At 51.0% G+C, this 12,695-nt stretch overlaps 6 protein-coding genes and 1 non-coding gene across 7 annotated transcripts; 5 read left to right on the top strand and 2 right to left on the bottom strand.

Moving 5' to 3' along the window:
- Window positions 1-686: 686 nt before the first annotated feature.
- SNOG_01529 (hypothetical protein) lies at window positions 687-2,381 on the bottom strand (the record flags this gene model as incomplete). Its single annotated transcript, XM_001792115.1, has 2 exons — window positions 687-1,223; window positions 1,395-2,381. 2 exons carry the CDS (start codon window positions 2,379-2,381, stop codon window positions 687-689), a joined length of 1,524 nt encoding a protein of 507 aa, XP_001792167.1.
- A 1,031-nt stretch (window positions 2,382-3,412) lies between these two features.
- SNOG_01528 (hypothetical protein) lies at window positions 3,413-4,153 on the top strand (the record flags this gene model as incomplete). Its single annotated transcript, XM_001792114.1, has 1 exon — window positions 3,413-4,153. The coding sequence occupies one exon, from the start codon at window positions 3,413-3,415 to the stop codon at window positions 4,151-4,153; it is 741 nt and encodes a 246-aa protein (XP_001792166.1).
- Window positions 4,154-4,162: 9 nt separating this feature from the next.
- Window positions 4,163-5,044, top strand: SNOG_01527 (hypothetical protein; the record flags this gene model as incomplete). The annotated part of the gene is made up of 1 exon (XM_001792113.1): window positions 4,163-5,044. One exon carries the CDS (start codon window positions 4,163-4,165, stop codon window positions 5,042-5,044), a length of 882 nt encoding a protein of 293 aa, XP_001792165.1.
- Window positions 5,045-5,436: 392 nt separating this feature from the next.
- SNOG_16664 lies at window positions 5,437-5,521 on the top strand. The gene is given in 2 exon segments: window positions 5,437-5,474; window positions 5,486-5,521. It is a non-coding gene; the product is annotated as a tRNA-Ile (tRNA).
- Window positions 5,522-6,984: 1,463 nt separating this feature from the next.
- On the bottom strand, window positions 6,985-9,071 carry SNOG_01526 (hypothetical protein; the record flags this gene model as incomplete). The annotated part of the gene is made up of 1 exon (XM_001792112.1): window positions 6,985-9,071. One exon carries the CDS (start codon window positions 9,069-9,071, stop codon window positions 7,212-7,214), a length of 1,860 nt encoding a protein of 619 aa, XP_001792164.1. The 3' UTR covers window positions 6,985-7,211.
- Window positions 9,072-9,391: 320 nt separating this feature from the next.
- On the top strand, window positions 9,392-10,558 carry SNOG_01525 (hypothetical protein; the record flags this gene model as incomplete). Its single annotated transcript, XM_001792111.1, has 3 exons — window positions 9,392-9,506; window positions 9,614-10,357; window positions 10,422-10,558. The coding sequence occupies 3 exons, from the start codon at window positions 9,392-9,394 to the stop codon at window positions 10,556-10,558; spliced, it is 996 nt and encodes a 331-aa protein (XP_001792163.1).
- Window positions 10,559-11,343: 785 nt separating this feature from the next.
- SNOG_01524 (hypothetical protein) lies at window positions 11,344-12,189 on the top strand (the record flags this gene model as incomplete). The annotated part of the gene is made up of 1 exon (XM_001792110.1): window positions 11,344-12,189. The coding sequence occupies one exon, from the start codon at window positions 11,344-11,346 to the stop codon at window positions 12,187-12,189; it is 846 nt and encodes a 281-aa protein (XP_001792162.1).
- Window positions 12,190-12,695: the final 506 nt, after the last annotated feature.

Raw genomic sequence — 12,695 nt, 5'->3', positions numbered from 1 at the left:
TGGTTATGAAGGTGTTTCGTGTGGCTCAAAGCCGTGTGTATAGATGTTCAGTGCGTTGCTGAGCTCGCCCAGTGTGTCTGGATGATGTAGATCGTATGTATCTGACTTTCGAGAGGAAGTGATGGGTGTTGATGATGTGGAATGTAGCTCTCCTTCATTCCATCTTTATACATGCGACAATTTTGAAATGTTCGTGGGGTAGAACATGTCTGAGACACCTCATCGGGGCGAGTGGGATGGTTTGCTAGTTGTCTTGGAGGCGATCAGACAACGCCGTTGTTGAGGATTTTGTCAACTGAATCGTGTTTGCGAGGCTCAGTGTGAGCGACTGAGACAGTCTAGGAATTGTCTCAGAGGCGGCGGGATGATCGCTTTCCGCCGAAGTGTTCAGAAGTTAGGCGCCTCATGCTGATCGTTGAGAACACATGGTGTTTTCCTCTATTCCTGCTTGCACCCGTTGGGGTAAAGACGCTCTATCTGTTTAACAGTACACATTACTAATATATCTTAATTTACAATATGTTACGTCTAGTTTGTACATACATTTTTGTTGAAAGTTTTGCATTGATTGCTCATGAAGATATTGCAAGTGTTATGATTGTTTTACTCCATCCTTGCTACCCATACTGCCGCATTCGCCCTTACTTTCTAAAACTTGGTGTTTGTTTCCTTCTTCTCCACCAATCTTAGATACCCCACCCTGAGTTATTAACTACGTTGATTCCACTAGCGAGCCCAAGATTGTTCCAAGAGACTGGAACAGCGGTCACAGATCCGGCCCCAGTCACATCCAGGGTATGACCACGTAGGTAATAGTATTCGGGCCATACATGCCTATTCTCATCGCACTCCGGACGTGTCTCCCAGCAATTGTAACCAGGTTGGATTGAAATTCGGCTCACATTCGAGCCACGGCACCGGAGCTGTCGCATGACGCTTGTTGCAAGTTTATGCATGATCGCTTGAGTCGCATACACCTCTTCGTCCGTGATGCCAACTGTATTTGCAACTGTGGGATTCTCTGGCTTCCCGTAATCGATGACGGGTAAAGTAAACATTCGCAAGAGGCGAAGACTACGATGGCTGGTAATGATCTCCTTTAACGTTGTTAGTGCATGTGCAAAGTATGTGGCTTCATCCATACGTACCAAGAAAGCTTCAAACTCGGTTGAGGCGCGTTGGACATTGTTGATTGTGAGAATCTCAAAGTTGGAACCGAGGGTCTGAATATGACCCATGTCGACGACAGGGAAATCGACAGCGAGCCCCTCAAGAAAGGGACAACTAGTAATAACAGCTTGAATAGTTTCCACACTCAGACTTTGTCGAGCTTTAGGATAAGAAGATAAACCAAGTTGACGTAACAATGAGCCGTGTCTTGAGAGGCATGACACGTCGATCATTCGTGCATCTTCCATGTCTAGCCACAAACCCTTGAGCTCTGAGAAGCTGCCAAGCAACTTCTCTATTGCCTGTGTGATTTTGTCTTCTTCATCGAAGACCACAATCTCCAAGGTGTCTAGCGCGGCCGACTCAGATAACGAGGATGCAAGGGAAGTTATGACAGGCACAATATTGCCACATCTGAACAGCCTCAGACCCCTCAGCGTTTGCAGGTTGACGTATTTGGCCAGAGTAGGTGGTGCCACCAGATTTAGGCTGCAGAGCTGAAGATGCAATAGCTGGAGAGGCTCAAAATCCAGCGTGATCGTGTTGATACCTTGGAATATATTTAGTCGCTCAGTTTCGCTTTCCATACGAGCTCTATCACCACTCGCCCATATCGAGAGAGATCTGATCTCATTTGAGCTATTGATCAAAGCTGCACCAGCTTTGTAACTATCAGGAACGTCATCTCGAATGTAAACAATGAGTTCCTCTAATTTCGTCAAAGCTGGCTCAACCCACGTCGTGTATGCAACGGAATCATATTTGACAGGGAAGTTGTACGTTGTACTGTCGACGCTTGCATAGAGTGTTCTCATGGTCTGCTGGCATTGCAACAGCTGGATCATGACGGATAGGCTGATAGGTAAGAGGGACATGATACCGCGAAGGCTATTCCGAGGAAGCGCGGTGATGATGATTTGAACCACAGCTTCGAGCTCGGGGGAATACCTGTCTTGACAATCATGCGGTTGATGCTTGATGTTTATGTATCGAATGTTTTTGATAATGTTGCTTTTCGGATTCAGTATCGCGGCCAGATTCTCCGCAGTGACGGTGTCTGGCTTTATCTCGAGTATCTTCCATTGTAGTGGCGCCATGCAAGTCAGCCAGTCTCTGCTGACCAGACACGATCGTGCTCTGTCAGTGTTGTTGCGGAGGAACGCAAACACATTGAGCTTCGTCTCGGTAGGCAGCTCAGAGAAAGTCGGCATGATCGTTGCGACAGGCGTGTAGTGCGCGTCGTGCAAATTCTGAGTTGAGCAAGAAGTAGCAAATGATTGAACGAGGCAAGAGTGGCGCTAGTTTTGTAAATCAATGGAAGCGTGCGTGGCCTGTGCAGCCCAAAAGATGGTCATTCACTGCGAGAACAGCAGACAAAAGTTCTCGTTTCTCCGCCGCCTATTTGTCCAAACGCAGAGGAGACAAGAGCGTGCAATTGCTGGGCGTCATGAAAGCGAAAGATTCTACTTATTGGAGCGGGGCATTCTATGCACATAACCGCTACTCCGAATGGTAAACATCAAGTGAGCTGTAGTACATGCATGACCAGATGGAAGCATCCTTATCCATCCCAATGTTATATTCATTGTGGTACGTTTTAGAAGACATTACTGGCAAAAACAACAATCTCTGGGCAGCTTGCAAATATGTCACGAGGGTGAGGCAGGGTGCGTGACGCGACGATTATTCCAAAGCGGAAGGAACCAAACGGCCCGCGACTGCCGATCCTGGTACTCAAAGATCTCACTATCAATCAGCAACTCCATGGTTGTTGACAAGACTGCGAAGACCGCTTGCGACATGCTGATGAGGTTGACGAAACTGTCTGGATGAGAGGTGCTCGCACGCTGCTCACCCTTCCAAGAACACGACAACTTCCGAGCGCTGTTATATCAAGACCTTCCAGTCGTCAATTGGCATCTAGATTCGAGTGGCTGGGTGTGTTAGGAATCTTCTCTGAGGGGAAGGCCTCGACGCCCTACATGTAGTCATTTTGATGGCGAGGAAAGAAAGGACAAATTTCATGCTCAGAACACTAGGATTGTGTCCAAATGACTCATGGTGAAAGTGAGAGCATTAGCAGTGTTATTGGAAGGTCTTGGCAACGCTGGAACTCTGGTAGCTCATCGCGACTGCCTCGACAAATCCTCCCAGTCACTCCGCTTCGCCACATGCACCTCGACTCTTGCAGTCGTCGTGATCAACCTGCGCATCTCTTTGACCACGAAAGCGACCTCACGTCATGGTGAACATTAATGAACACATGCCTGACCAGCTTGACCGCCTTCCCAACGAACTCAAAAGCGAAGTCGCGCACTACGTCACGCAGCTGAGTGAGCGAAAGGCACTCGTACTGGTAAACAAAGCATGGGCAGAGATCATTCTACCACATCTCTGGAATACCCTTACTACAGATCTACTGCAAACTGGCCAGAGGAATGTGAGAGGCCTCGCTCATGCAAATTCGAACATTACCAAGCACGTCAGTCGCATACATCTTCTCACTCGCTCGTGCGACACAAAAGTTGACCATCTGCCAACCCTGCTGGCAGCCATTCCTCGAGGACAACTTCGGACTTTCAAGAGCATCAGCACGTTGCAAACTTCTACTATTAACCTACTCCTATTGCTGCATTCCAACCTAGAAGAGCTCGAATTGCCATTAGGCCAGGCATTTGCCAATGCCGTTCAATCTGAATGGACGACGGGCTGTTTCTCAAATATTACGAGCGCTACAGTATTTGTCAATACCTTCTCTTGCGAAGGCCTGCAGAAGCTGTGGACGGAGTGTCCGAAATTTACTCAACTTAGTCTCGGGGCAACTAAAAATGGTGCAGCCATCCTGGAAGATGCATTTCTATCAACTCACAATGAGTGCGTGGGTACGACTGGGAACACTGGCGATGCCACATGCTCAAAGGCGAAACACCTCGGATTGAGACTGGCGTATCTCTGGCTGGGAGGCATCGCTTTGCCCGTATAACTCGATACCATGTTCCGGCAGATCAACATGTTGACTCTTCGTACCCTTTGGCTTGGGGCTACGGTCGGTGCAAGTAGGTTCCTTGAGGCAATGGCCATGGAGTTTACGAAAGGCCAGCCGAATCTTCAGAAGCTGAACGTCAGAATGGCTGCGATCCAGACACCAGAGCTTGCAACTAGTCTACTCCTGCTTCTAAACAGCTTCTACGGCCTGAAGATGCTCACGATACATCGTACCGACTGCGACAAGATCGATGTTGATAGTCTGGTCCACCACGGAGAAACTTTGGAAACACTTTCTATCGTCAACGGAGGAATACATCGAAGAGACGTGAACAAATGCTTCGATGCTTCAGACATGCAAAATATTGCTACAGGCTGCCCAAATATTCGCCAGCTGTGCCTGAATCTTTATGAAATTGCTGGAGACGAGAACGAGGACGACATACTGGGGCCACGGCAAGGTGTACCTTATACGCCAAACGAGTTCGAGCAGGCTCTCACAGCGATCGCGGGCATGCCTAAGCTCCGCATCCTCCGCTTTACCAACCCGCCAAATTACCGCAAGGCGTACTTCCGCAACGGAGAGCTCGCACGCTTCTTCCATCGGAACCTCCAAATGGGTCTAGAGCGCTACAGCTTCCAGGCACGTGCCGACGGTATCATGCAGTATCTGGGAGAGCATGGATCTGACCTCAAAGTTCTGGCACTATCTCCAATTGGAGTCACAGAGAAGGTCACCCTCGCGGACGAACATGGACACACCTGGCCGCACTACTACTACTATCGAGGACGAATGACGGATCACAAGGGCACTGATGTGGCTATCGCAAGGCCTTTGAGGAGTTGGAAGGACGAATGCCCTGACGCCTTGGTTCTGGAGGATGTTTAGGCCGTGGAATGGCCAGGCGGAGGTGCAGACACGGGCAGCAAAAGTGGAACTGATGAATCAGTCACAGACATTCGTGGATACGACAAGAAAGCGTACAACCAGTATTGCGTTAAGGAAAGTAAGCGCTGACGAATACACGGCGAGCGAGTTTGACTTCAGCCATGCCATCCAAAGCTCCTCATTCGTTGGAAGTACCAATGGTTTTAGTGTCGACATGGTCTCAACCCCGCGGGGAGTGACTCGACCAACCAACCCCGCATATCCAACTAGCAAAATCTTCACGCATCCATGTCCCCCATCACCTTTCTCATACCATCATCTCTGTCAGGTTCTTTTCCATACGAATTTAAATATTTTAATCTGGCGGCTTTCTATCGAATAACACAACTATCGGTCGCTTAGCTCAGTTGGTTAGAGCGTGGTGCTAATACTATCCTTGATACGCCAAGGTCGCGAGTTCGACCCTCGTAGTGACCATCTTTTTTGTCTGCATCGCTTGTATCGTTGTCTCAGACTGCCTGATGATTTTACTTTTTTTGCCCTAGGTTCAGGCTCGGTGTGATTGCGGTGAGAAGGTTGGTCCACAAAGACTGCAACAACACTGCGCAAGGAACTCAAAGAATGTAATGAATACCATTACAATTTGTCGAAGTCTGTACGCATGCCGTGCTTTGACTAGAGGTTATGTCTTAACACTAGGTGCTGCAACAATTCGTGCGCGCTGTGCCCTACGATCCTGAGCACTATCTACGAAGGAAGGTTAATTTAGTTAAGCTGTCTAATTTCAAGATTGCTTTAGCTCTTAGCAACGTACTAATCAGCTATCAATTCTATTCAGGCTTGTATAGACGATAGCAGTTGCTCTCCAATAGTAACTTGTGTCAAGACAGAGCGCGTACAATCATTGCAGCTCCCGGTGCTAGTCTTGATGACGGCGAGAAGAGAAGTTCTTTGAGACCGGGACCTAGTGACACGCTCAGGAAACACGGTCTAGAATCTGCTTAAGAGCTCCTGAACTACATCCCGAGCAACAAGACTGCTTTCATTCACTAAGACTACTAAGGTTTCCGCTGCCGCGATATATCTGCCTTGTACTTCAGAGGCCCCGCACTAAGTACTAAAGAGATCAGCAAGCATTTCTCTGAGATGAGCCTTCTGTAGGAGCCAACTGCTGGATCTTGGAACGCATATGCAACACTTGCAGATAAGCTTGACGCACGCGTTGAAGAGCGCACGGAGACTGATCTGAGGATTGTAGACATCGAAAGGCACTTGGCGCTTCAAGAAGCCGAGCGTACCGCCTCCATCTGCAAAGAACGACGCTGCGAAGTTCAAGATAACACCAGAAGAGTTTGGCGCCGTCGAAAATGAGAATAGTAGAGATGAAGATGCAGGTAGAGTACTCCCTAGCAGGTCTCTCATAAACAGTTCTACGTATGGTCATCTTTGGGGAAATGAGAAAAATGTCCCGGGGTAAATTGCAGCTTTATCTCAGAGCATTAGTTATCTCCCAATCTCCCAGACTATTGTCGCAGTCTCGCCGCATCATTTTACACTTTGCTTGTTTGGCAAATTGGGAGCTTGGGCCTCTTCATCACTGTCTATAGTCATCGATCGAGGTGTCGGATCGCTGTGTGAAGTATCTTCTTCTTGATTCTAGTCCAAGTAGGATATACTTGTGGGACTGCGTTTACGCAGTGAGTAGCTTCGTCTGTAGAGATTTGAACACATGGAAATGGAATAGAACGAGTTGCACGCTTTTTCTCTACGATTCAAACCCTGTTTCTACCATGCACCACATCTACCGGACAAACGCCATGGCACTCTTGTAGGCCACATTTCACTCATCGCACAGCCACTGACCCAGAAACCAAACTTATCTGTCGCAAGATATCCTCAAAGAACTTTCGCACTTGAAAAGATCACAGCGGTGAAACGCGTCTCATTTGAATATTAAATATTGCACGACGAACATGAAAACATGATCAAGTCGTCCAAAGAGTTTCATTCTTAGCACATTGAAGCGAACCACAATCACCCTGTTCAATCTGCATATACCCAGCTTGCTATATGACTTTTGTCCATGCCACGCCATGCAATGTCCTTGCATCCAACGCGATCCGTCATGGTCACGTAAATACTGTCCTAACGCCCAATATAATCCCTTCTAAGCGGCCTGCTCAGCAGCTTTCAGTGACACGGAAGAAAGCGAGTTCGTCACGTTCGAGACTGGTGCTTTTGGTGTCGAAGATCGTGGTGTCGATGCCCTTGGCGTGGAGGCTCTTGGTGTGGAAGCCCTTGGTGTGTAAATTCTCGGCGTCGAGCCTTTCGGAGTCTGCGACTTTCCACCTTGACGCTTAGCCTTCAGTGTCACCTTGTCCTTTAATTCGCCGCCGTTCGGAGCCTCGACCGGCCAGTCGTAATTCCAACGACCATCACCTGTGAATGGCTCCTTACGGATGAACTTTGAAACATCCGACTGCTGCCTCAAGACCTCCAAGTACCCGGCAACCTCTCGCAACACGTCACCTTCCATCTGTTCAGGCGTTGCCTCAAATTCTGGGATCTCCAGCAGATTGTGGGGCTGAGCACTGGCCTTCAGTGCGGAGTCGTCGATGAGGACGGTGTTGTGCTGACCAAAGCGCTGTCCCGCCTCGTATTGTGGATGATGCTGCTGGATCTGGTCTCTGCTCCAAATCAGTCTCAAGTTCTTGTACACTTGCACATTCTGATTGAAGTTGGCTGCCGAGAGTCCAAACGTGTCTCTCGCCCAGGTAGCTACCATCATGTCCTTGAGATCCTTGTCAAGCGCCTTGTCCACAAGTGCCTTTACGTTGGCAGGCCTCGCGCTTGACCATACCATGACTTTGAAGTTCTGGAAGAGATAGCGCAAGAAGGGCGAAAGATACGGACGCGCGATCATTGTTGTCGTACTATTCCTGTTTGGGCGGTAGAGAACGGTGCCATTGAGGTCCAGAATGACTAGGAGATGGCCAGGTGGGTCAATCAAAGATGGCTCTTCAGACGCTTGGCTCATGTAGAGATCTGTGGGCTGCGGCGCAGGCAACATGATCTTCGCGTCTCCGTATCTACCCTTCTTCAAGGCCTTGGCGGACTGAGGAGGACTGTGGATCTTGTCAATACGTGAAGTACATAGCCCGGGTGGGTCCACTCGATGGAGGGTGCCATACTCTTGAAGGTCGTCGCCGTTGGCTGCAGCCTTGGCTTTTGCCTTGGACTTCTTGTTCTTTTTCGGAGTCTGAGTAGGCGCCCTGTCACATGAGTTAGCGCCGCGATTCTTCGACTTGAGATCCTTGATTAAGGCAGTGAAAGCGTACTGGATGTCCTCCGTGCTTGCACCTTGTGGCCAATTCGCATGTTGCATCGCTTGGAAATGCGCAGGGTGTGGCTGTGGGTAGCCTGGCTGGCGCGGAGGCGGCGGCGGTTGGCGCTGCTGCGGGAAGTGTTGCGAGAAGAACTGCGGCGGGAACCCGGGCGGTTGGCCATACGGCAGATGTGGCGGAGGTGGCGGCGGGAAGTTGGCATGCGGCATGGGAGGTCCATAGTTGTGCGGCCACTGTGGTTGGTGATGCGCGCGCGCCTGCTCGAACGAATGCGCATGCTGGTGCGCCTCGAAGTCGTTATGCGGGAACTGGTTACCCGTGAAGAACGGAGGTGGCGGCGGAGGGCCAGGTGGAGGGCCGGGTGGGAAGCCCATCTGCCACGGTGCGCCGGCATGGCCAAAGGGTGCATGCGGCATGGGAGGCATATGAGGTGGCATGGGCGGGTTTTCGTTGCGACTGCGGTTCCAGAGGCGGGCATCGTTACTGGGGCCGCCTGGCCGGAAAGGCAAGGCGTGCGGGTTCAGGCTCTCTTCATTCATATCGGCGGCTGGGGCTTGGTGGAGGGCGTTCGCAGGTGAGATGCTGTCTCGACGACCGACTGCGGTCTTGTCAAGGTTAGTGTCAGAAAATCCGACGGGGGAGGAGTCGTGGGGTCTGTACCGAGTTGACGCGACTGTAGACATGGGGCAGACGGAAGAGCGGGGGCGCGGTCGGGGTGAAGAAGTCGGTGAAGTGAGATGAAGGAACTCGTCGCATGAAGCGTCTGCAGCACTGAAGTGAGCAAACGATACAGAAATTCACTTTCTGGCCGACCACGTGCATCCGCTGCCTGGCGGCGCCAGTGTCGGCGGAAACTAACGCCGATAAGTGGGGCTTGTCCAAAAAGTTTAGAGAGCAAGACCGACATTCAGTGTCGCGTCAGCAAGGTAAACCCCCACACAGCACATCGAATTACCACACACGAAGGCAGGCCCGGTGATTGATACGGAACGACCGATTCACTATGCCCCTCGCAGAGAAGCTCGACCGCAAGCTGCGCCCGGCGGACGATAGCTCAGATGGTGAAGACTACTACGAAGTGACCGACCGTTCGTCTTCCGAATCCATTCTCGAAACTGGTGCGGGCGGGGAAGTCATGAGCTCCGGCGACGAGGACGAAGGCGACGACAATCAGTATGAAGCAATGGTGAGCCTTGAAGAGCAACACAATTTGTATTGCACATAGCTAATGCGAACAAGGACGACGCATCCGACGACGAGCGCGTGAAATCGCAAATGAGCAAGGTCTCATTTGGCGCCCTAGCCAAAGCACAAGACGCTCTTTCCAAGCAGCAGTCGGCAGATCGCAAGCGCAAGCGAGGCGAAGACACATCAAAGTCGCAAGATGACAAGCTCGAAGCGTTAAGGGAGCGGTTACGGCAGATCAAGGCGGAGAAGATGGCGAATGGCGCAGCTGGAGCAAAGCCCAAAAAGAAGAGTGAAGGCACGAAGAAGGGCAAGGTCATTCAAGATGAGGACGATGAAGATGACGATGAAGAGGATGTCGACAGCGACAATTCGGACACAGAAGCAGCGCCAAAAGCTCGGTCGAGCAAGCACGCTCCCATGGTGCAGTCTAGCAAGCGCATGGTGTCGCGGAAGCGCAAGGTGGTAGATGTCAAGAAGCCCGTGTTTCGCGATCCGCGCTTCGACAACATGGGCGGTGCAGCTCCGGACGACAACACGTTGGGAAACCGATACTCTTTCTTGAACGACTACCGAGCCTCCGAGATCGCCGAGCTTCGACGCACCATCAAGAAATCGAAGAATGAAGGTGAAAAGGAGAGATTGAAGAAACAGCTGCTTTCGATGGAGTCGCAGCAAAAGGCTCGCGAAAACAAGGAGAAGCACCAAGAAGTTATACGGGAGCACAAGAAGAAGGAGAAGGAGCTGGTCAAGCAGGGCAAACAGCCATTCTTCCTCAAGAAGTGTATGTTTCTATGCCGTTCTTTGGGTAAACTATCATTTCGTGCTGATTGCTGACTTTTTTCTAGCCGAGCAAAAGAAACTCGCCCTGATCGACCGCTTCCAGAACATGAAGTCGAAGCAACTCGACAAGGTTATCGAGCGCCGCCGCAAGAAGGTCACTTCCAAGGAACGCAGAAATATGCCCGAGAGACGCACAGCATAAGCGCATCGATAATGTTGTGCTGGAAAGATGCATGGATGACATTAGCAATACTTCAGATACCCAGTCAAACAGTAAGCTCATTTTCAGCAAGGTTACACGCCAGTCTTGTGCGGGCGGGACACGCCATGTGGAGCTACGCGATGCCACAGAGGTGTTCTGGGATGATCATACGTCCAATTCGGCCCCCAATACCCAATTTCCAGCACCTCCAACACCGACTCGTCTATGGTAGCCCTATTGTGATGACAGCATGCCACAATTGCATGGCAGCTGCAGAATCGCATGCACATTGGCCGTTCTGATCGTCAAGATCCTTGATATGACGGGCGAACTAGGCGGGGGTCTGCGACGGGGACAGGGGTTTTATCCAAGAAACGAGCCGCTGCACTCATGTCACCTTCGTCAACATCGACGTCATACAGTCCCAGCCTCTCTGCTACCTGCTTTTTAGGCAGCACGGCCACATTTTTGAGTTTGCATCGTGCTTCCATTCCGTTCTTCATCACATCTTTGCAGCTATAATCTTTCGATAGTCTACTAGCTGCCCGTTTTACCGTTGAAAGTTTGATCGACGGAATTACCGCCGAGTAGTCGCCTTTAGTACCAACGGTCGAACATCACACTACCAGATCGCCATGACGAGCACAGCACCAGAAAAACAGCTCCATGAGTAAGTGATTTACGCTTCAAGATTCACAGCGATCACTCTATCGCAGTGTTCAAGGACGCAATGTCAATTCTCAGCGCATCGACTAACCCAACTCCCCAGGCTCCTCTCTCGCTCTATGGTAGACATCTACGTCGGCCCCGAGAACACGCACTGGATCCTGCACGAGAAGCTGCTATGCCACTACTCGCCATTCTTCCGCCGCATCTTCTACGCCAAAAACTCCAACACGACCTCGTTCGGACTCCCTGAAGAAGAAGATGCGCCCTTCAAGACCTTCGTCGGCTGGCTGTACAGCTCCTCGCTGCCCGTCCCGCGCGAAGAAGCCGACCTCGGCCTGCTCTTCGACCTGTACCTGATGGCTGAGAAGTTCATGATCCCCAACCTCGTCGCAGATGTGCTACAGGTTGTGCGCGAGTGGTACAAGTACTCCGACACATACCCGGGTCTCAGGCGCGTGCAGTATGTGTATGCGAATACCGAGGAGGGCAGCCCAATGCGCCATATGCTCGTGCATGCGGTTGCGCGCCTTATGGTCATTGAGAAGGGCATTCCCGCGCACTGGGACAAGGCGCTGAAGAAGAACGGTCAGTTGGCGGTGGACATCATCCGCGCGATTCAGGACTGGCGACTCGATGAGGACGTCGTGCCCGATGCGCGTGATGAGCCTGAAGACGCGGAGGAACTCGTCGACGTCGAAGCCGAGACGGAGAAGTTGGATCAGGAAGTCGAGGCGGAGATTGAGGGTGGTGAAGTCGAAGAGGGCGAGGACGATTCCGAAGCTACGGTCGTGGACTCGCCGACAACTCAGAAGCGCAACGAGTCGGCGGAGAAGGAGAAGACTGGCAAGACGGCGGATGTCAAGGGGAAGGGGAATGATCTGGTCAAGGACTTTAAGAAGTTCAGTCTGACGGAGGTGCCTAATGGTCTGGCGGGTGTGGATTACGGCACTCTTCGCGCATAAGGCCATCGCTCTCCATGATGGGTTCTTCTTCCTATTTGGCTATAATTTGCATCGGACAGCAGACATTTCATACCGGCGTTTCCGTTTTCCATTTCAGTTTCGGGGGGAAACAGGGTATGCAAGATACCACACTGAAAAGTCTCACTTTGATCCTGGCCATTTCCTTCTCTTTCCCATAGTCTAATTCCAGCCATAGCTGCCTCGTATACCGAAATCTCGTCCTGTGTTTTTAAACCTCACTTTCTCGCGTTTTTTTGTTTTCACAATCCGCACCCGTCGGATCGCCCACACGCCACCAACAATCTCCTCTCGCATTCTCTTTTCAATGTTACGCTAGACTCGCATTGCACTGCTACAAACCGCCGAGTAGCACATCCCGGCACATGTCACGAACGGGACGTTGCATGTGCGTTCTGCGACTGTGCGACGCTGCACGGAGCTTATGGGGTCTCACGTCCATCACGGTGGGATGTACATGGTTCTCGAGATGAATGATTTAGAAGTAC

Source organism: Parastagonospora nodorum (genome assembly GCF_000146915.1).
Source record: "Parastagonospora nodorum SN15 chromosome Unknown scaffold_2, whole genome shotgun sequence".
NCBI classification, from domain to species: domain Eukaryota; kingdom Fungi; phylum Ascomycota; class Dothideomycetes; order Pleosporales; family Phaeosphaeriaceae; genus Parastagonospora; species Parastagonospora nodorum.
Note: the sequence above shows the minus strand (reverse complement) of the source record. Positions and strands in the feature narration are given on the sequence as shown.